The 20357-nt window shown below is 52.8% G+C and overlaps 1 protein-coding gene across 3 annotated transcripts in view; it reads right to left on the minus strand.

The window, feature by feature from the left end:
• ANKFY1 (ankyrin repeat and FYVE domain containing 1) overlaps window positions 1–20357 on the minus strand; it is a 71997-nt gene that overhangs the window by 8590 nt on the left and 43050 nt on the right. For all 3 annotated transcript variants that reach the window (XR_008294051.1, XM_027047523.2, XM_027047522.2), the window contains exons 8-19: window positions 15822–16026; window positions 14706–14774; window positions 14285–14484; window positions 10236–10333; window positions 7811–8018; window positions 6818–6916; window positions 6480–6633; window positions 5723–5891; window positions 4860–4978; window positions 3851–4007; window positions 2993–3193; window positions 1418–1594 (exon numbers count right to left, since the gene is read on the minus strand). Coding sequence is in view for 2 of the 3 variants with exons in the window: in XM_027047523.2 (XP_026903324.1) it covers window positions 1418–1594; window positions 2993–3193; window positions 3851–4007; window positions 4860–4978; window positions 5723–5891; window positions 6480–6633; window positions 6818–6916; window positions 7811–8018; window positions 10236–10333; window positions 14285–14484; window positions 14706–14774; window positions 15822–16026 (1856 nt within the window). In the remaining variant the exon portion in view is untranslated. The remainder of the gene's footprint in view (window positions 1–1417; window positions 1595–2992; window positions 3194–3850; window positions 4008–4859; window positions 4979–5722; window positions 5892–6479; window positions 6634–6817; window positions 6917–7810; window positions 8019–10235; window positions 10334–14284; window positions 14485–14705; window positions 14775–15821; window positions 16027–20357) is intronic.

Genomic DNA, 20357 nt, shown 5'->3' on the forward strand with positions numbered 1-20357 from the left:
ATAACTATCCGATCCAATAATTCCACATCTATGTGTTCATCCAAAGGAAAAACACTGTTGGTTTTTTTTTGATAGAGAAGAAAGCTTACTGCATATACTGTAAAAAAGCTTTAAAACACCTTTTCTGTCACACAAACCAGCCAACCAACCCAGCCACCACCTTAACTTTGACAATCTGGGCCTGCTTCTGACCTCCGCGAGAGGGAGCCACCTCCAGAGTCTGGGGACCGGAACCCCACCTCGCACTGCACAGCTGGGACGCTCCAGGGTGCACCGACGGCCCGTCCACTTCAGGCTGGTCCTGCAGCCCCACCCCTCACTGCCCGGCCCCCAGCCCATGCCGCAGCCCGCCTGCGCCAGGCCACAGACTGCAGGCCACGGCGGGCGGGGGCGAGGGCTCTGGGGCCCACGAGTGTCCTGTGTCTCTGGAAAACCACCATTCTGAAAAGCTGTCTGCCCCCCCTCCCCGTGTTCACTGCCACATTATTTACAACAGCCAAGATATGGAAACAAACCAAGTGTCCACTGGTGGATGGATGAGTGGATAAACATGTGGTACATTCACACAATGGGATATTATTCGGCCATAAAAAAGAATGAAATCCTGCCACTTGTAACAACGTGGATGGACCTTGAGAACATTCCACTAAGTGCAATAAGTCAGACAGAGAAAGAAAAATACCACGTGATCTCACTTCTATGTGGAATCTTAAAAGCAAACCAAAAAACCAAGCTCCTGGATACAGAGAACAGACTGATGGTCCCTGGGGGCAGGGGGTGTGAAATGGGTGAAGGGGGATAAAAGGTAGAAACTTCCAGTTATAAAATATGTTAAGTCCTGGGCACATAACATACAGCACGGTAACACGGTTAATTATACCACATTGCACATCTGCAAGTTGCTGAGAGTAAATCTTAAAAATCCTCCTCATGAGAGAATTTTTTGTAACCATGTGTGTGACGGGTATTAAATAGACGTATTGTGGTGATCCTATTGTGGTGATCGGTTTGCAGCACACACAAATATCAAATCCCTATGATGCACACCTAAAACTGATACAACGTTACATGTCAATTCTACCTCCAACGGTGGACTCGAGAGCCCCTGGCGGCCAGCGCAGGACGCAGACGACAGAGGTGGGCCTCCCTTCCCTTGGCGCCCCGGGCCGGCCTCGGCCACCCAAGTCCTACCTTCCGTCGAGGCCTCACGCCAGCACCTGCCTGCACAAGCTGCCTGCTGGGCTCTGAGGACACTCTGCCCACCGACACAGCTGCTCTCCCCGAGGGCACTGGCTTAGTTCCCCAAAGTCGTGCTGGCCTCTCACAAAACCTGGCCAAACACCTGTGACGAGAGCTTCCGCACGCACCACGACATGTGCGGTCCACGTGTTGCATGCAACGTTTCGGGGACACTTACCAGGTTGCGGACGATAATCTCTGAACCTGCTTGGACAGCAAGGTGCAAAGGGGTCAGCTTGGAGGCATCCTGAACTCTGGAATTCACATTAGCCTGGACGCTGATCAGGAACAGGACGCTTTCAATATCAGAGTTCTGGACTGCCACATGAAGAAAATTCCGGCCCTTGTTATCCACCTAAGGCAACAAGCGGGAGCCTGCTGAGCACCTGCGAGCTGTGCTGGCCACGGGAGACGTGCCAGTGTGGCCACCCCTCGGCTCCAGGAGGCTCCCTCCCAATACCCAACACGGCACACACACCACACACACACACACGACAGACCCTGTCTGCACACGCGTGTGCCCGACTATGTGTGCATGGCCACACCCCCCTGGCAGGGGACAGGGAGCCCTGGCATCTTCCAGCAGCAGAAAGTATGGATTCGGAAAGTTAAGAAAGAGACCACGTGCGGGACGGAAGGAGGAAGGGGTGCTCCAGGAGGGGCAAAGGCAGAGACCCGCCTTGGGAGCCCTGCCCCGCCCCCCACCGCTCTGGCGGGACAAGCACCCAGCACCCTAGAGCCACAACTGCAACACCAGCCTGACCCCTGAGCGGTTTTGGAAAGTTTCCTGTTCACGGAGGTGCAGGAGACGACACACTATGGGGGACAGGCCAGCCGTATGCTACAGACTTTGCTCCGCGGACACGGGGCAGACAGGAGCTGTGGGTCAGTGTGAGCACGCGGGGCGCCGTGAGGGGCAGCAGCACCCCACACCCATGCCTCACACGCGTGTGACCCCAGCACAGGCTGCTGACCGACACAAGCAGCATGTCTCCCAAGGACTCAGCTACGGGGCCCGTGTCACACGGGGCGCGAAAGAGCACCCAACACCACCCGAGCAGGGGTGAGGCCAGCAGCCACACAGGTCCGTCCCACGCAGACGCTGGTGCTGGAGACGATTTCGCTTGGTTCCACATCACTGTCATCGGGGGCTTACTCGTGAACTTGGCGGTGCTCTCCAGGCCAACAGAGACCCCAGTCCCGCCTCGGACCTGCCGGGGACCGGGGCGGAGGGGCCACGTCCCACCCGCCCCGCCCCCAGGGCAGCAGGTCACCAGCCAGGCCCAGCACCCGCTGGAGACCCACCGACAAGGTCAGGCCCAAGCCTGCTCAGCTGGACGATGACAAGTCCTCAGACACCTTCCCCCCAGAGAGCTGCCCCGACGTCACAGCAACAGCCCGAGCCCTGTTCAGATCTTGGCAAGACACCCACTCCTAGGGCCCTGAGACCAGGCAGAGGCACGCACGACGTCACGTACGACACCACAGAATTCCTCGGCCAGGGCAGGGCCACCTGCAACCTCCCCGTGCGTGTGGCACCACCACGTGGCAGGCACACAGGGCAGAGCACCAAATCTCACAGGTACCGACAGGCCGTCTGAACGGCCAGACCTCAAGTGAAGGGAGTGTAATTTCAACACAAAGGTCTTCACGTGTGAGGGACCCGTGTGGCAGGGGGCTTCTGTTTGGTCTCCACGTAACAGGTCCTGCTGAGCTTGGGCGCCAGGCAGGGCACTGGGTGCGGGTCCCTCACCTGCTCGGCAGCCCCAGGCTCTCGCTTCAGGATGGCCTCGGCCGCCCGGTTGTTCTTATACGTCATGGCGCAGGCAAAGGGGGTCAGCCCCTGTCTGTCGCGGACACTGAGGCGGACGTCAGGGTGGGAGATCAGCAACTGAATGATGACACTGTGCTGGTTGCTGATGGCCACGTGGACAGGTGCCCTTCCTTCCGCATCCTGTGGGGACAAGGCACAAATGAAAGGGGACCTGGGAGAAGCACGAAGGAGAAGAACTTTCGGACGGAACTGGGTTCTGGGATTCAATGCTGCCACCTTGTGTTGGAAATGAACTTTCGAAGAGGCCAGGCCCAGAGAAGACTGCAGGCCGCTGTCACGACCCCATGCTGCAGTGACCCGGGGCACAGACACACTTCGTTTAGAAGACGCGTGGTCAGCCCACCTCTAAGTTACCCCACTTCCTCTCTGGCTGCAGGGCAGCAAATGTCATCCCCCACAGGCCAGGACACATAACTCACGGGGGCTCAGCTGAGCTACTGGAACATTCTCCTAAACACAGTGCTCAGCTGGAGACTAGGACAAACTCAACGGAAACATATGACCGACGGAGATAAAAGGCAAAGAAAAGCTGACTGAAGAAATCCTTCTCGTGCTATAGAAAGAACAAAGACACAAAGTGGGAGTCTTCACCTGAAACCCTTACAATTCCTGGGCAGGCTGCACGACCCAGAGGAAGTCGCCCCCTCCGTGTGTCCCTTAGCCCCACCTGTGGCCAAGCCGAGGCCCAGGACCCAGAGTCTGCGAGGCCCCCGGCCTTCGGAGATTTCCCGAATTCTGGGCTCAGCATCTACCTCCCGAGAAGGAAACTCTCCATACCTGTGTGTTTACACTGGCACCAAATTCCAGAAGACACTGCACCGTCTCTTCCAGCCCCCAGGAAGCTGCCAAATGCAAGGGCGTTTGCCCGTCTCTGGCCTCCTCCTCCCCTTCTCCATCAGCACCGGGCTGTCTGGGACTGTTCACGTCGCAGCCACTGAAAGCAGGGGGATGAAAGGCAGGCTTCAAGAGCAGGCTCCCGAGGCAGCCGAGGGCAAGCTGATAAATGTCACAGCAGCGGCCTCACACAATCCAACAGACACGCTGCTGCCCCCAGATACAGAACGCTGGGCCCCACCCCCCTGGATTTCCTTTTCGGTCTTGGGGGCAGCCTGGGCAGCAGAACTCCTAAAAGCTCCCCAGGAGATTCGTATGCATTTAAAATTTGAGAAACGGGGTGCTGGGTGGGGGGGGAGGGCTCAGTCAGTTGAGCGTCTGACTCTTGATTTCAGCTCAGGTCGTGATCCCAGGGCTGTGGGATCAAGCCCCGCTTAAGATTTTCTCTCTCTCCCGCTACTCCTCTCCCCCCACTCATGCTTGCTCTCTCTCTAAAAAAATTAAAGTGAAAAAGTAAAACATCAATAACCTTTGAGAAGCACTGCTCTAAAGGTCCCTTCCACACATGCTTCACTCTGGGTGAGCCATGGGCCTCCCGGGGTTCATGCACTAGGTGGGGTCCTGCAGAGGCCATCTGGCTTCCTCCACCCCGGCCTCCTGGCCGCACTGTGTCAACTGGTCTGACTGGACTACGGGAGCCTCTGTGGCCCCCCGAGCAGGAAGCTGGCTCAACTTCCTGTCTCTGTTATATGGGCACACAAGCCCCTCTCCTCGCAAGGGACTCAAGTTCCCTTAACCGGCTGGCTTGACAGGGCAGTGAGCCCTGACAGCCTTAGCCGGGGAAGTCAGACCAGCCAAGGCCTGCCGGGCCTGCCAGGACTGCAGCCGGATGAGATGAGAGGAGGGCTGGCCGCAGTAAGAAGGCACGAAGGGACACGCGGGCCTCTCAGACCTGCGAATAAGAAAGCAGGCAGTAGACTCGTTGTTCTCGTCGATGGCCCTGTGCAGGAGTGTCTGAAGGCAGCCGCCCGGCCCTGGGCCCCAGCACGTGGCATCACAACCGTGTCTGACCTGCAGAAAACGCACGTTACTCACAAAGACTGCCAGTAAAGCCAAAGATTCTATTACCATCTCTGAACTCTCTATGTGCCCCATCACATGCATTGTTTCAGGCACGATACAGTGGATAATCGGCTGCCGATGACTTTAGTCTGTATCATTCGTTAGTCCTACAAACACTCATTAAAACGTGCTCTGTGCAAGTTCTTACGGCAGGTCCTGTGAGACGGGTTTGGGAAATACGAGACAGATAGGTTTATCAGTGTCCTCGAGAGCCGTGTCCCAGGAGGGACAGAAGACACCAGCTACCCCGCCCCTGGCAACACACCTGCAATGAAAAGGTCATCCCGTGACAGGTGCACGATCCCTTAACGTCATCTCAGAAAAGCTCAGTGAGGCCTTCCTGGGGCCTGTCCTCCGAGCAAGGGAGGCAAACCAGAGGTCTGGGGACTTATCGCCGTGGTGAGAGCAAGGGCAGCCCACACCAGGTACCCTCTCAGGAGAAGACTCCTGGGGAGACGCCTCCGCTCTCTGGCTGCTTGGAGGCAGTTCCCACAAAGACAGCCTAAAAACCAGCGCTGGCCAAGAGGACGCCGAACTCCCCAGCGTCTTACACGGGACTTTCAACCGCTCGCCCCCGACCCAGGTTGCGGCTCGCAGACCTCTCGCTCTGCCACCACTCTGCAGACACCAAACGAGTCTCTGACACGAAACGTCCCCACTTGTAAACAGAGGCTAAAGTTGAGCTGGTCTCACCAGGGTGGATGCGATGTCCTCCAGATGGTTCGCCAGCGCAAGCCACAGCGGGGGGTTCCCCTTCTCATCTGGCACGGACATGTCCGCTCCACGCGTGCATATGGCGTCCACGACGAGTGGGAGCTGGTTCCTGATGGCCAGCTGAAGGGCCGTCTCCCCATCCTGAGTCCTGCGAGGACATGCACACCTAGACGCACGTCTATAGCTGGACTCGGATGAGAACCCTGCCCCTGTGGGCGTCCCAGACGCCAGAACCCGCTGGGTCCCTCAAACCCCTTCACTCACGTTAATGTGCTTTCACGGCAATTCGGCCTGTTGGCAGCATCTGCCCCGCCTGCCTCTTAGGAAATAGAGCCACGCCCCTCCTTGCACCAGGAAGATAGCTGACCACCCCCTCCCAAGGGTGCTGAAACCTCTCGAGCACACAGCTGCTCCCAGCAGCATCTCAATAAAACGCCACCCCAGCTGCCCACCAGACAAAACCCTTCTTTTACCACTCAGTCATTCAGGGTCACCTGACTTTGGAGATAAAGATAAGTTCCTTTTGAGAACACAAAACCAACACCAACTTAACTCCGCATTTTCCCCGCAAGCCTTTTTGACAGCTCATTTGTTGGAATGTTCTCGGTTATATACGAAACCCCCATCTGAACAACTGCTTCTAGACTGTTCTTTTAATGAGCTTTGTGCAGTAGGTGCAGGAGGGGGTCAACGAGATGGCTGGGGTGCTGCGGCAGAGAGGGCGGTCCCAACCCACCTGACGTTTATGTCTGCCTGGTGCTCCAGGAGGAAGAGCGCGCTCCTGCTGTCCTGACGCTGCATGGCCATGTGCAGCAAGGTCTGCCCGTCCGACATGGCGTCGTTGATGCAAGCGCCGGAACCCAGCAGCTGGGCTGCGATCGTGTGCATGCCTGGGAAACAGACAGGCCCCAACGGACCCAGGCTCAGCGCCTCCCACTCCCTCAACGTGTCCCTGCAACGAACACGCCCCCTTGACTTCTCAAGGCCGGTTTTCCACCAGGCGGTACAGGCTCAGCCCTCACGCTCCCCGCCCCTCTCCTCTGCCCAGAGTTGGGCAGCTCTGATTCCCCTTACCGGTCCATAATGCCAGGCCCAGCACAGTCTGGTCTCGGGAATCCTTGAGGCTGAAATCCGGAATGATTTGCAAGTTGTTGGTAGCATGAAGCGCATTAGCTAAAATGTTTAAAGGAAAAGAACACTGGATTTCACCATCCCACGGATCACATTTAAAGAACTCAAGACAGTAAGAGTTCACTTTCCATCTGACTGACTGGCTGTAACACAATCACCTGTCCACAAAGAGAATTCATAAATCTGCTGGGGAGTGGAAGCCAGAAACCTGGTGTTTTCGAGCAAAGCTTACGGGGAAAATAAGGGTTTTAAAGCTTAAGATACTGTACCTTCTCAAAAGGAAAACGCTGCTATGAAAACACACACGTGCTACCTGACTGCTGACAAGAGGCTCAAAACAACACCCAGCAACGTTCTCCTGACGCGTAACTCCTGCCACCTTACAACTGCTGGGAGGACTAAGAAAAAAGTACACTCTATCCAGAGTCCCACTTCTGTCCACAAGCACGCGGCTAAAAACTGCTGGCCTTGACAAGGACGCAGGCAAGAGTAAGACAGGTTTCAGGGCAGGAAAGAGGAGAACCTGGGGATGACCTCCTGAGGGAAGCGGGCCTCCCCGTCCAGGGGCTCCCCTGGCCCGCCTGCCAGGGAGACTGAGGCACACGGAGCACCAACCAGCTCGTGCGGGACCTGCGGCCGGGGCGTCCCTGGACACTGCTCACGCCGAGGCAAAGCTTTGGGAAAACACCCAACATAAGAGAGAAAGCAGTCCAAGGCTCTAACACCATAACCTAAGAGCCGGAACGGGCAGGCCCCATCCTGAAAACGCACATGGGGAAACACAGCCATCAGGAGCCAGACTGCGCGCTCCTCCGGTTTGACCTGAGAGGATCTGCAGTAAGAAAACTCACAGCTGGAAGGAACATCAACTCCGCAACTGACGACTCGACACCTACTGTTCAAGGTCAAGGAGAGAGGCAGTCCCCAGCTGCCTACCTTTCTGCTCCAGGATGACAGACACCACGTCCGGATGGTTGTAGGCAATCGCCATGTGCAATGGGGTCTGCAGGTAGACGCCGTCCCCTGAGCCGGCCGGGGACGCGGCCTCCTCGGTCTGCAGGTTGGGGTTGGCCCCCTGCTGCAGGAGCTCCGCGGTGAGGCTGGCCAGCCCGTGCCGACAGGCCGTGTGCAACGGGGTTTCTCCCTGGACGGAAGCAAACGGCCCACTCAGGGCACACTCGTGCCGGGGGTTTCCGTCAGAGGGCTGAAGACAGCCTGTGTGCCGAGACCCAGGTCCCCGGGGCAGCCACAGCCCTGGGCCCATCCTGTCACCAGCTGTGACTCGTCACACACCTGGTCTGTCCCTCCCATCCCTGTGCCATCGCCCTTTGTTTCTTTAATGTCTTCCCCTGTGCCCTCCAAACAGCCTTGTGCTTCCTGTTGTCCGATGACCTTCTTAATTAGCCACCCTTCACTTTGTGTTTGTAACTATCTTGCTAATTATAGACACAACTAATTAAACGACAGCAACAGACGACCTCCAAGCACCACTGAAATAAGCCCCACGGAGGCTGGAAGAGCCAGAACCACAGCCCTGTGGTGACAGAGCCACCAGTCTGACCACCACGCCCCGTGGCCCCCCCTTCCCCACCGGTTTTTCTGACCGGCTCACGTCAGCCCCATCTTGAACTCTCATCAAGACCTCCTTCTCGCACTTCTTAAAATTAAAAGCATTTCAGGTTGGCCTTACACATACTTGATTCCATATTCAAAAGGACAGGAACGTATGTGACAAGTTTCCTCTCGTGCCCTGCCCCCACTGCCCAACTATCCCCCCCTAAAGAACATCATGGAAATCACTGTCCCCAAGGCAGTCCCTCCTCCTGGCAAAATCCTCTCTTCCTCTGTGGGCCCAAGAGCTTCCCCACCTCTGCGGCCCCTGCTTCTGAAAGCCACAGCCAGTAGGAGTGCAATTCTGCAACTCCTCTGCACGCGGTCTCGGTGCTGCCAGATTCAGCGTCTGAGGTCAGGACAGGTCATTCCTGGTCCAGATGACTCTCAGGGGCCCCGGCCTCGACTTCAGCGGTGCGCCTGGCCCGCCAGCTTCCCAGTAGGCTCTCTCAACTCAAATGACCACACCGCCAGTCTACTCAAAACCCTTCACGTGGGTCTTCTCTTCCCACAGGATTAAGTCCAAAGAACTCAACCAGCGTTCCAGACCCTTCTCCGATGTCACGCTCACTTGCTTTCAGGGCGGGTCTCTCCTGGCACATCTTAGGGTTCTCCCAGTTTTGCTACGAAGGGCACCAGACAAGGGACAGCTGGCAGACCGTGTGAGCCCCAGAAAGGATTTTGTAAAGCTGGGGCACAGGGCATGACTGTGCGCTATCAGGAGTGGACAGCAGGCACATGACGATGCAGGAAGAGACAGAGACACAGAGACACATGATGGCAGAAGCAAAGTCAAGAAGGCCACCACTGCACTCGGACACGCCATGCAGCTGGAGAGCAGGCTGTGTGCAGATGCAGGGGCACAGAGGTGAGCAGGTTTAATGGTGGGGGGAGCGGGCTGCCATCTCCCTGTGCTTCGAGACACCTCGGTGGGTCTCCCGTTCAGGCCGACTGCCCGTTGCCTTCCCGGCGCAGCTAAGACCACAGGCACCCTTCCACCCTGGACCCGAGTCTTAATACCGGCTCCGTTGTCGAGAGCCAGGGAGCCTCTTGGAACCTCAATGTTCTCTGCCCTGAAATGAGGGATTTGTGGGTGCCAAAAACGTCCAGATCCACTCTCAGGTTAAAAGGGCTGATATTCCCCAAAGCTCTGAACACAAAGTAGACACGAAATAAATGTGACCTCATAGACAAGCACAGCCTCCCTACGTGAAAATGGCAAAGTGAAAACAACATCACATGGTCTCCAGCGTCCCAGAGAGCGTGCTAATCCGCACCCCGTGACATCAGCATGAAGCCCGCCTCACAAATGAGGAAACAGAAGCTCACAAAGCCTAAGATCACGCAGGGCAAGATGAGAAGGGGCCTCACCCTGAGGCCCTGTTGCGAGCAGAGCGTGCAGTCCCACCCCGAGACACAGACTAAATCCGCACTCACGGAGCAGACTCCAAACGCAAAGCACGTACATCACGGAGATGCATTTGTGGCCAGTTTCTGTGCACGTGTCTGTTACTCTCTACTAGACCACCAGGTCCACAGGATCTACTTTAGGACCCGACGTTCCACAAAGGCTTAGCAAACGGCTGCTGAATGAATCAACCAACCAATATTTGGGGATACAACACCTGTTTCACCCTGGCTTTTGCACCAAGTGCATGTAACACAAACTAAAAAACAGAAGCTTTTTTTCCCTACACATCCACCACTGCCACTCCTTCCACAGACCACAGGGCTGCGGCGTCACACTTACCCACTTGTTTCTGTGGTTGACGTGGGCTCCACTGGTGGCCAGGAAAAGAGCCGCTGCCTCGTTCCCTGCTTCGGCCGCCCGCTGTAGTAAGCAGTTCCCTGGGAGACAACGGGCAGAGACACAAGCCCTTCCTCGCCACCTTCCACAACTGACGAGCCCACGTGGGAAGTCCACACAGGCCCTCCCTGCAGGTGGACGCGGACACTGCATGGGCCTGGGAGGAGCAGAGGCTTGGTCTGGCCATCAGGAGACGTTCATTCTTCCCAGAGCTGTCCTCCAGACGCCACCAGGACCGGAGGGAAGCTATGTCTCCCGCCAAGGTCTCAACAGCAACGCTCCTGACGTTTTGGGCCAGGTACAGCTCTTTGTCGTCAGGGGTCTGTCCGGCACACTGTACGACAACTAGATGCCAACGGCATCCCCGACCTTGCTGTAATAGGCAAACATGTCTACAGATGTCGCCAAATGTCTGGGGGTGGGGGGGCAGCTGTCTGAGAACCTCTGGGCTTAGAATGACCACTCTGAAGACCTTGTGAGCTGATGTTCTACCAGAAAACGTCCTTTCATTCCTAAGGCCTTAAACGTATTTGTTCTTGGCTTAGAAATGTTTTGTTTAGCATTGTCTTATAAACAAGAATCTTAGAAAGAAGCAAAATTCTCTTCTTCTTTCCCTCGTGAAATGGTTTTAGCCCCAAGGCAGTGTCTCTCTATTAAAATCCTCTTCCTTTCTGGATAAATACAAAATACCATGTTCTACCGCTATGCTCTTTGAATTTTTTTTTTTTTAATATGTATTTATTTTTGAGAGAGAAAGGGACAGGGAGAGAGCGAGTGGGGGAGGGGCAGAGAGAGAGAGAGGGAGACAGAGGATCTGAAGCAGGCTCCAGGCTCTGTGCCTACAGCAGTGAGCCCAATGCGGTGCTCGAACACACAGACTGTGAGATCATGACCCGAGCTGAAGTCAGACGCTTAACCAACTGAGCCACTCAGGTGTCCCAAGCTATGCTATTTGAAAACTCAAATTAAACTCCAGGACTAAAAATAGGTAAAGAAATGGGACAAACACTGTTTTCATACTGTTTTCCCTTCTCTCTCAGAGAGAGTGTGACTCCACCCCAGGCATGAGCCATCCTAACCCAGAGACCCTAACAAGCGCCCTGTAGTCCTTCTGGCACACACAAGACGTAAACATGGCCTCCCTATCGAACAAAGATGACCTTCGACTGCTGACACATAAGAAATGCTGAGGAACAGTGGACTAAGGCCAGCCATTCTACACATACTGAAAAATGGAACAAAGGAAATATAACCCTGAACTTGTACTAAAACTCAAAGAATAAAGTATTGACAGAACTAGCAAGACAACAGATAAACCCATAATCACGATGAAGAATTTTAATATATTCCCAAGATTGATAGGTCAAGCAGTCCAAAAGTTAGTCAGTTACTGTGTATGATTCACACAGCATGATGAACAAGCCTGATGCACGCACATAAACAGAGCACGGTGCACCCACAATGAAAAGATGCTTCTTACGAAGTACATGTCACGCTTCTGTAAAAACCAGATCTGTAAGAACCTAACGTTCAAGTCCTAAATATCAAAGAACCAATTTCTTATATAATGTGATGCTCCGATTAAATCAGAAATCAGTAGGATGCCTGGGGGGCTCAGTCAGTTAAGCATCCGACTTCGGCTCAAGTCACGATCTCACGGTTCGTGGGGTCGAGCCCTGTGCTGATGGCTTGGAGCCTGGAGCCTGCTTCGGATTCTATGTCTCCCTCTCTTTCTGACTCTCCCCCTGGTCGTGGATGTGCACGCTTTCTCTCTCCCTCTCTCTCAAAAATAAATAAACTTAAAAAAAAATCTTTAATTTGACCTTTAGTTAAATTATTAACTTCTTTCAGGGAAAGGGCTGTTTAACATCCATCTTTTCTTGGCCAGTTTCCCTCATCAGTGGCACCTACACATGCTTTATACATTGCAATATTGATCACAGTGGGATCCTTCTCCTTAAAAATCCCCATAATTTATTTAGTCAAATCAAGAAGTATTGACATTAAAACAGTGGTTCTCAAAGTGTGATCTCAGGGTTCCTAGGGGTTCCTGCGCGTCTTCCGGGGGGTCCGTGAGGTCAAAACTATTTCTGTAACAACCACCCCTGACATTTGCTTGTCCCCCTGCACTGACGTCTGCACTGCTGATGGTCAAACTGGACCTGAACACAAATAAAGGAGAGGCCCCAAATGTAGCAGCAGTCCCTGGGTGACTACCACAGACCCCATCAAAACGAGAGCACCTTCACTCAGGGTGGCCCTTGACAGAGCAGTAAAAATTACTAAAGTTCTTCAATTTCAACAACGAGTGCCTGTTCGCAATCCCTGTGACAAAATCATGAGGGTGCAGGGAGTTGCATCCGGCCCCGTGTGATGAAGTACAGGAGCCTCGAGGAAAAGCCCAGAACCACTGCCTGGGCTGCAACACTAAAGTTTTCCTCAGGCTACACCAGCTTTGTGAAAGAATGACTGATTGGCAAACCATGCTTACCCAAACAGGAGTATCAGACATTTTGCTGAAAACGAACGAAGTGTGCTTTTCTCTTTAAGGAAACAATTGGCAGTATTTGTACCAAATGATAAAAGTTGACCTTGCAAGTGAATATTAGAATTTTGGAAACCTTTTATCCAAAACTGCTACTTTGACAGCTTCTCAACACTGGAATACCTTCCTGATGAGATCGATAGTGATATTAGTAAATGTGATTCTGAAATAAAGATTTGGAAGATCTGCTCAAGTCAGCAAACCAGAATTTTTCAAATAATTCAATCATGACGTTTATAAAATCACATATGGAGAAAAGGTCCATCCAAAGCACAAGTGAACCATGGATTTTAACTTAAGAGTCAGAAAAGTTCATTGATCTGGTTTCAGATTCTACACTGCAGTTAACTTCACACTCACTGGGGATCTCTGCTCGCTGTAGAAATAAGAAATCCGTCCACAATGATCTGAGAAGGCATCAAAATATGCCATCCTTCTCCACCTACGTTAACTGTGGGAGGGTATGTTTTCTTCACATACTTTAACCAAAACAACACACGTCAAAAGGCTGCAACGATGCAGATATAAGAAGCCAGTCACTGTTTTCTTTTGAACGTTATTCTTCATAAAAAATGCTACATGCTAAACATACAATAGTTTATTATTTTCTAACTTAATACACCTTTTAAAAATTTCTCAGTTTTAATTCTAGCATGTTAAATATCAAAGCTACAACCCACTGAAACCAAAGCTCTTTGGGCTCTAATTTCTAAGAGTGTAAAAGGAGTTCTGAGACTCACCGGACCAAACAAATGGAAGTGTTTCTGCTTAACCGACCTGCAGTCTGGCTAAACTTCTTTTATTTTATTATTTTATTTTTTAATGTTTATTTATTTATTTACAGAGAGCGAGAGAGAGAGAGAGAGACAGAGAGAGGGAGAGACAGAGCGTAAGCAGAGGAGGGGAAGAGAGAGAGAGAGAGGGAGACCCATAATCCGAAGCAGGCTCTAGGCTCCGAGCTGTCAGCACAGGGATTGATGCGGGGATCGAACCCACGAACCCTGAGATCATGACCTGAGCCGAAGGCGCCCCCTGGCTAAGCTTTTTTTTTTTTTTTTTTTTTTTATCATTTATTTATTTTTGAGACAGAGAGAGACAAAGCATGAACGGGGGAGGGTCAGAGAGAGGGAGACACAGAATCTGAAACAGGCTCCAGGCTCTGAGCTGTCAGCACAGAGCCCGACGCGGGGCTCGAACTCATGAAACCGTGAGACCATGGCCTGAGCCAGAGTCGGCCGCTTAACCGACTGAGCCACCCAGGCGCCTCCTGGCTAAACTTCTTAAAGCATAAGATGACACGAAAACAACCTGGGCTTTTGCTGGGGTTGCAAGCACAGCCTCACTCGCACCAGCACGCCATTCGGCTGCTCAGTTTCTGGAGGAAGGGCTGGCGTGACGCCTCGTGGCCCCTCCAGCCCCAAGCCCAGCCCTGGGGCCCACGCTCTACCTGTCGCGGCGTCGGGTGCGTTGGTGTTGCTGCCGCGCTGGATGAGTCTCGCCGCAAAGCTGTTTTCGTCAAACGACGTCCCATTCAGCACCGGGAGGTCCTCGAAGGGGTTCACCGAGTGGTCGGGAGACACCGTGACGTACTGCACCGCGAGCCACAGGGCGGTGCTGCCCTCGTGGTCCTTCAGCTCCAGGTCCAGCCTGGAAGAGGGAAGCGACGTGACGGCAAACGTCGCCTCCGCCCGACACCGCGCTGCCAACAGCCTCGTTCTCTCCTCACGCACATCTCGAATGACAATTTTTTACTCTGCTTCTACTTAACGCACAACACTATACAGCGAAGACGCTTGAAGGGAATTCCTTCCACTCACGACGCGCCCCCCCCCCCCCCCCCCCGTCTTCTCGATGCCGTTGGTGCATACCGTTTGCACTGCAGCAACTGACTGAATACGAGTTCGTTCCTCGCCATGATGCACAGGTGTAAGGGGGTCCTACGGGGGGAAAGGAGAGGGGTCAACGCAGAAACGGGCTCCGTGAAGGAGAACCCCAGGCCAGACCACCACCAGCAGGAACCCTACATTCCTCCAACAGCGTGCCTTTGCGCCTCGGCAAACGGCCTTCCAAAATCACGACTAAATGTCAGAGGACGAAAATGGTTCTGTTTCTTTGTCACCATTCAGTCAGCAGCCAGAAGGACAAGAATTGACAGAAGGAAGAGACAGAAAACATTGTCCCATTAAACGCTGACGCTCACTCACTACCCGTGTTCTCACACCAGCAGTTTCTAGCACACGTACGCGTGTTTTCCCCACCTAGCCTCCACAATTCTGAAAAGAAATGCCTTTCTTTCTGTAACTCTGTTCTCCACAAGCACAGTCAGAGCAGCAACAGGCCGGAATCCCAGGCCAGGATAGATTAAAGCGGCTTCTTTTTAGCCCTCGAGTGCCCTGAAGGGGACCCGCTGCTGGCACCTGTCCCAGAGGCCCGGCCACCAGACTCACCGCGGCTGGGGAAAGTCAACGTAAAGAATCAACACAAGAAAAAAAGGATGCAGTCATCTGGGGAAACAGAGTAGTTATCAAACGATGCTGAGAGTTCACGAGACCCATGTTACTTGAGTGTGAGATCCGTCACACGCATTTTCCTGTTCTGCTGTGTGCCGTGCTGCATGAGGCAGATACACGCACCAGAGGGGAAAACCCCACAATGTGACCTCCCGGAAACACTGGGGACGGCTGTGAGATGGGGCGTATCCCCCTCCAAGCGCCCCCGCCAGTTCTGACCCAGGTGCCAGCAAAGGGTGCCCACGGAGGAGCTGGACCAGTGACACCTGCGAATCCATGGACCTCGGTTCCCAGCACGGAAACAATGTCCCCAGACGCCTCTGGGCTTTGTCAAGCCTCTCATCTGCCTAATACACCAACGTCTGGGACTTCCACGAACACCAGATTAAATTGCGAGCCCGTCTGCTCGTCACGTGCCGCCATAAGATACTGTTCTGGAAACAGCGCTAAGAGCAGCCCGATGACCCCACTAACCTGCCCTTGCTGTCTTGCATGTTGGGGTTGGCACCGGCCTGCAGAAGGGCCTCTGAGATCTGGGCCATCTCCGACATCACATCCGCGGAGTGTTTCTTTGAACTGTACAACGCCACGAGGTGCAACGGTGTCTCCTGGGCACCCAACGTGGCGGCATTGACCAGGGCCCCGTTCTTAATGAGGAAGGTGGCAGCAAAGAGATCTCCTTGAAAAGAAACAACAGAAAAAATGGTTACACACGACAACGCCAGGGCGAGCTACTCTGGCCAACACTCCTCGGAAAGTCAGGAACCGCAGACAAAGAAGAGGGACCACCGGGCATGTCTACGCAGAACCTTCAAGATCACAAAGTCACCTGCTTGAATTCCTGCGGACCCGCTGTCACCTGCAGCCCCCTACCTCACACCACCACCCCAGTACTCCAGGCTTCCAGGCACAGAGGCCACTCCTGATCACCACCTCTCGGACAGGGTTTCTAGATGCCTCAGCACGATCCGTGTCGCTCCCTTATCTCCTGAGCACAGTCTTACCGCCAGCGTGCTGTACTCGCGCACAGGTTCCTGTCCAGAGTAGGACCACACCTCGCTGACTGCTACCACACAAATTTTTAAAATCTTCTCAATTTGTGACATACACACATAACAGTCTCAACAAGAAGTTTTCAACTAAATATCTGGACAAATAATCTGCACACATTGCTATTTATAAGAACTTCACTTGGTAACCTAAACAGTTGTAAAAACAAAACTTCTTCCTAAGTCCCCTCCGTCACCTTAATTCTTGGAGAATTTATAGGCAGGGAAGTCTGCCTAGAGCAACGTACAAGTCCCAAATGAAGTCTGAATAACTTCTGCAGAATCCAGCAAGTTCAACAGCTCCAACTGCTTACTGTCTCTGACTATGCAGCGCTCGGTGGGAGGCAAAACAGAAACTACTCTGACATCCTGACAAAAGGCCAAGAGTTAAGTTTACATAAAGATATTAAAGGTATACAATTCTGAAAATACATGGGGACCTTCAGAACCAAGCAATCTGACAAGTGGCAATTTAATGTTAAAAATACTTGTGGAAAACCAGTTAAAGCACACTTGTCTAACTTGGAAGGTGATAGGGATTAATTAAATGTGTCATAGAAGGTTACTTAAAGTTCAATTTACCTTGGATTTAGTTCCACTTACATCTTAAAATGTGCAAAAACAGTCCCGATACATGAAATTAACATTCCTTAAGAAAAGAAGGCACGAAGAGCAATGCATCCTAAGGTAATGAACTGTGAACAGAGGAATCACCCAGTTACAAATGCACTGTGCTCGCACTGAGGCTTCTGTCTAGCTGCAGTGGGAGGCGGTGGTTTCTTCTGGGGTCTGCAGGCAGTGCGCCCATGAGCCAACCCCTCCCGGGACAGGCCAGACCTAACTTCCGGGTGTGCTGCAGCACTTAGCTAAGTCATGCCAAGGATTCAGAGGTACTTTCTGTAGATTCTGTCTCCACTCAAGGCCTACAGGATGAATTTTGTACAAATCACATCCTTCTTCAGCTGGAAGATCCCCAAAACGCACAACAACCCCCCAGGTTCATCTGGTGCCGTGACGGCCTGCAGTACTGGAGTCTGCTGACAGTCTTGGGTTGGACACCAGGCTGTGGAAGGCGTTATGGAACTTCTTCACTATACACATCATTGGCGATGGTGCTCTTTCCACAGCTGACCTGTTTTTGTCTTTGCAGCCAGACACGTGCACCTGTCCCTGAATCTGTTAGTGCTGCAGATGTGGGCTCCTTTGAATCACAACTTCTACGTGACGATTTTGTCTTACAAAGTCACTCACGAGAAGTTTTCTTTGATATCCGGCAACATCATCCATCGACTTCAACTGTACTTCTGCGTCTCAACATCTAGCATGGGGGTTGGCGTTTCTGGAGTGGCAAAGCTCTCATGTCTGTTATCTGTGTTCCTAAGCTCATTTTCATCTGCAGGTAGGGGTTTCCTCTGGTCTTCAGCGGACACGGAATTTCAAAATCAGCTCGTTTTCAGCACCTCTCATCTGTTCTGTACCTTCTTCCGAGGGCCCAATCTGCTGAAGAATGTGAGTGCTGGTGTGGAGGTGGTCAGGCCCCCACAGGCCCCTGAGATGCTCACCGGTCCATGTCTGATTTATCCTTGCAACTGCCACTGTCTTATGCAAAACAGGCACCAGGGAAATGTTTGGGAAGAAAACCAATCGACTGGCTCTGATTCCCATCAATTACGACTTCAGGTTAACTTAAGATTTCTCTAACCAGCCCCTTTTTTTTTTTTTTCCTGGCATCTAGAGGAAAGTGCAATCTTTACCAAAGTCACACACAAAAAGGACCACAAATCAGATTTCTTCACAACAGGGTACTGGTAGAGGTGTGAAAGCAACCAATTTGCATACTGGGGGGGGAGACTGGGTCGGACTTTGCTGTTTATAGATACATATACACAGTGGGCTTCCGGTAGGCTCTGACAGGGGGAGCAGCCCCCACAGGGCTTCAGTCTAAGACGGAATGTATACAAATATTAACAACAGAATACAATATCCTAGAGAAAGCCACCTATATTCTGGAAGTGGAAAGAAAATTCGGGCCTGTTGGGACAGAGAGACCTGAAATGAAAAGACCGATGTACACGATGCTGGGGGAGAAGTGTGGCGTTTTCACACCTTTGAGCTCAGCACAGATTCCAAACGAAGAGAGAAGCACAGTAAAGCTAAGACCCCACAGGCTGATACAAAACTTACAATACACGGTGGAATACAAACCGGGCAAGCATGCCCCCTGAAACAAGGGTCCAGGACTGCCGATCAACAGCTGGACAGGGATGGATAAAAAAGACACCAGAACTTTATATCGTTAAGCCCTCTTAAAAGAATTATAGCTTTTAAATTAATTTATTAATAAGAGCCAGAGATTTTTTTTTTTTACTTAGACAAATATATGCACATAAATACATGCACCCCTGCTCCCCCCCAAAGTTATTTAGGAATTATTGGAAATTGAAAATCGGTGATGTTTTACATGAAAAGAAAGTCAGTCCCTGGGCACACAGCCTAGAGGGAAAAGGACAACGAAGGAGCAGAACAAAGGAGGGGGTAGCAAACACCAACAGCACCATTTACAGTTTCTGTCGGTAAGAAAACATCTAAAACACTTTAGAAAGATTTCCATCAAAAACATTTAAAGTAAAAACCATTTGGTGCTTACGAGCTAGTTACTCCTACAACCTGGCTCGGCTGCACCGCCCGGCGCACGAGGAATCACTGCGCTGACGTCCACACGAGCGTCCTCCCAACAACACCAACACCAAACTAAAATCCACATCAGTGTCTCCTTTAGTGCAGCTTCCCGGCTGGAGCCGTGTGCGCGGGCGGGGAGGGGGCCCCAGGCCCTTGGGATACCCACACGGAGCCACGTGCAGGGAGGAGGTCCCAGAAGCTTGCAGTGTTCCCACGGACGGCCTCACGCTGCTCCCGGGAGAGGCCCCACTGTGCACGGACTACAGGCAGGGAGACAGGAGGGCCCACTCAGAAGCCTGCTGACCGGCACTGACTCTCCGAAGGTCGATGCTGATGTTCAACAGCAAGGATTCACCTTCTGGCCCAGACCCGGCTCGTCGGAGGAGGCGGCCGCCCTCCGGCCACACGTGTGCCTCCTGTGGCCTCGTCCACAGACACTGGCTGCCCATTTCATTCTTCACAGAACTGACCGCACACATTCCAGCGGGTGTCCGGAACCAGACCCCCATCTCACACAGCAAAGCTCTTCAGGCAGATGACAGTGAACTTAGAGTAAGGTTGACAGTTGAATTTAACTACGTTGCTCAGTTCAACCACTTGGGAAGGTCCACGGACGACAGCTGGAGCTGAAGAAGGGACAGGGACAGCTCTCCCTCGGGAACTGGAGCTGGTCCCGGCGCGCCAGTGCGCACCCTGGCAGGACGGTGCCGCGCGTGCCGGGAACACTGGAAAGCAGAAGGACTCCCACCCTGCACGTGAGGGAAAGGACACCCAGAGGGGACCAAGTGGCCCGTCCAAGGCACTGCATGAGCGCACGAGCCAGGACTGAAACCCTGGCCCACCCAAGCCCCGACGTCAGCGCTCTGCCTACCACGCCGTCCCGCCGCCCAGGGCCGGCAGCAGTGTAGACCCTCACACCCACACTGCACAGACTTGCAGGCAACCGACCGACTCAGAGTGGAAGGTTCGTCGCCTGAAAACAAGCATCGAAATGCACTGCCAATTCGTGGGAACTCTCACAACTAAGCAATCACCAAAGTATTTAATAACTCGTCAAAGATGTTTTCTCGTCGCACGTAAGAATTTAACTCCTTAAGAAACATAATTCTTGAGACTTTTTTTTTTTTTTTAAGTAAGAAGTAGATTTGTTTCCAAAATAAACATCTCAGACACTAGACGCCAGGAAAAGCTAACTCCCCACGCGGTGGGAACTCTTCCCATTGTACACACACCCAGTGTGCTAACGGCTTTGCACAGCACAGGGTGGCACCTGGGAAATGCA

This window comes from Acinonyx jubatus, chromosome E1 (genome assembly GCF_027475565.1).
Source record: "Acinonyx jubatus isolate Ajub_Pintada_27869175 chromosome E1, VMU_Ajub_asm_v1.0, whole genome shotgun sequence".
Lineage (NCBI taxonomy): Eukaryota > Metazoa > Chordata > Mammalia > Carnivora > Felidae > Acinonyx > Acinonyx jubatus.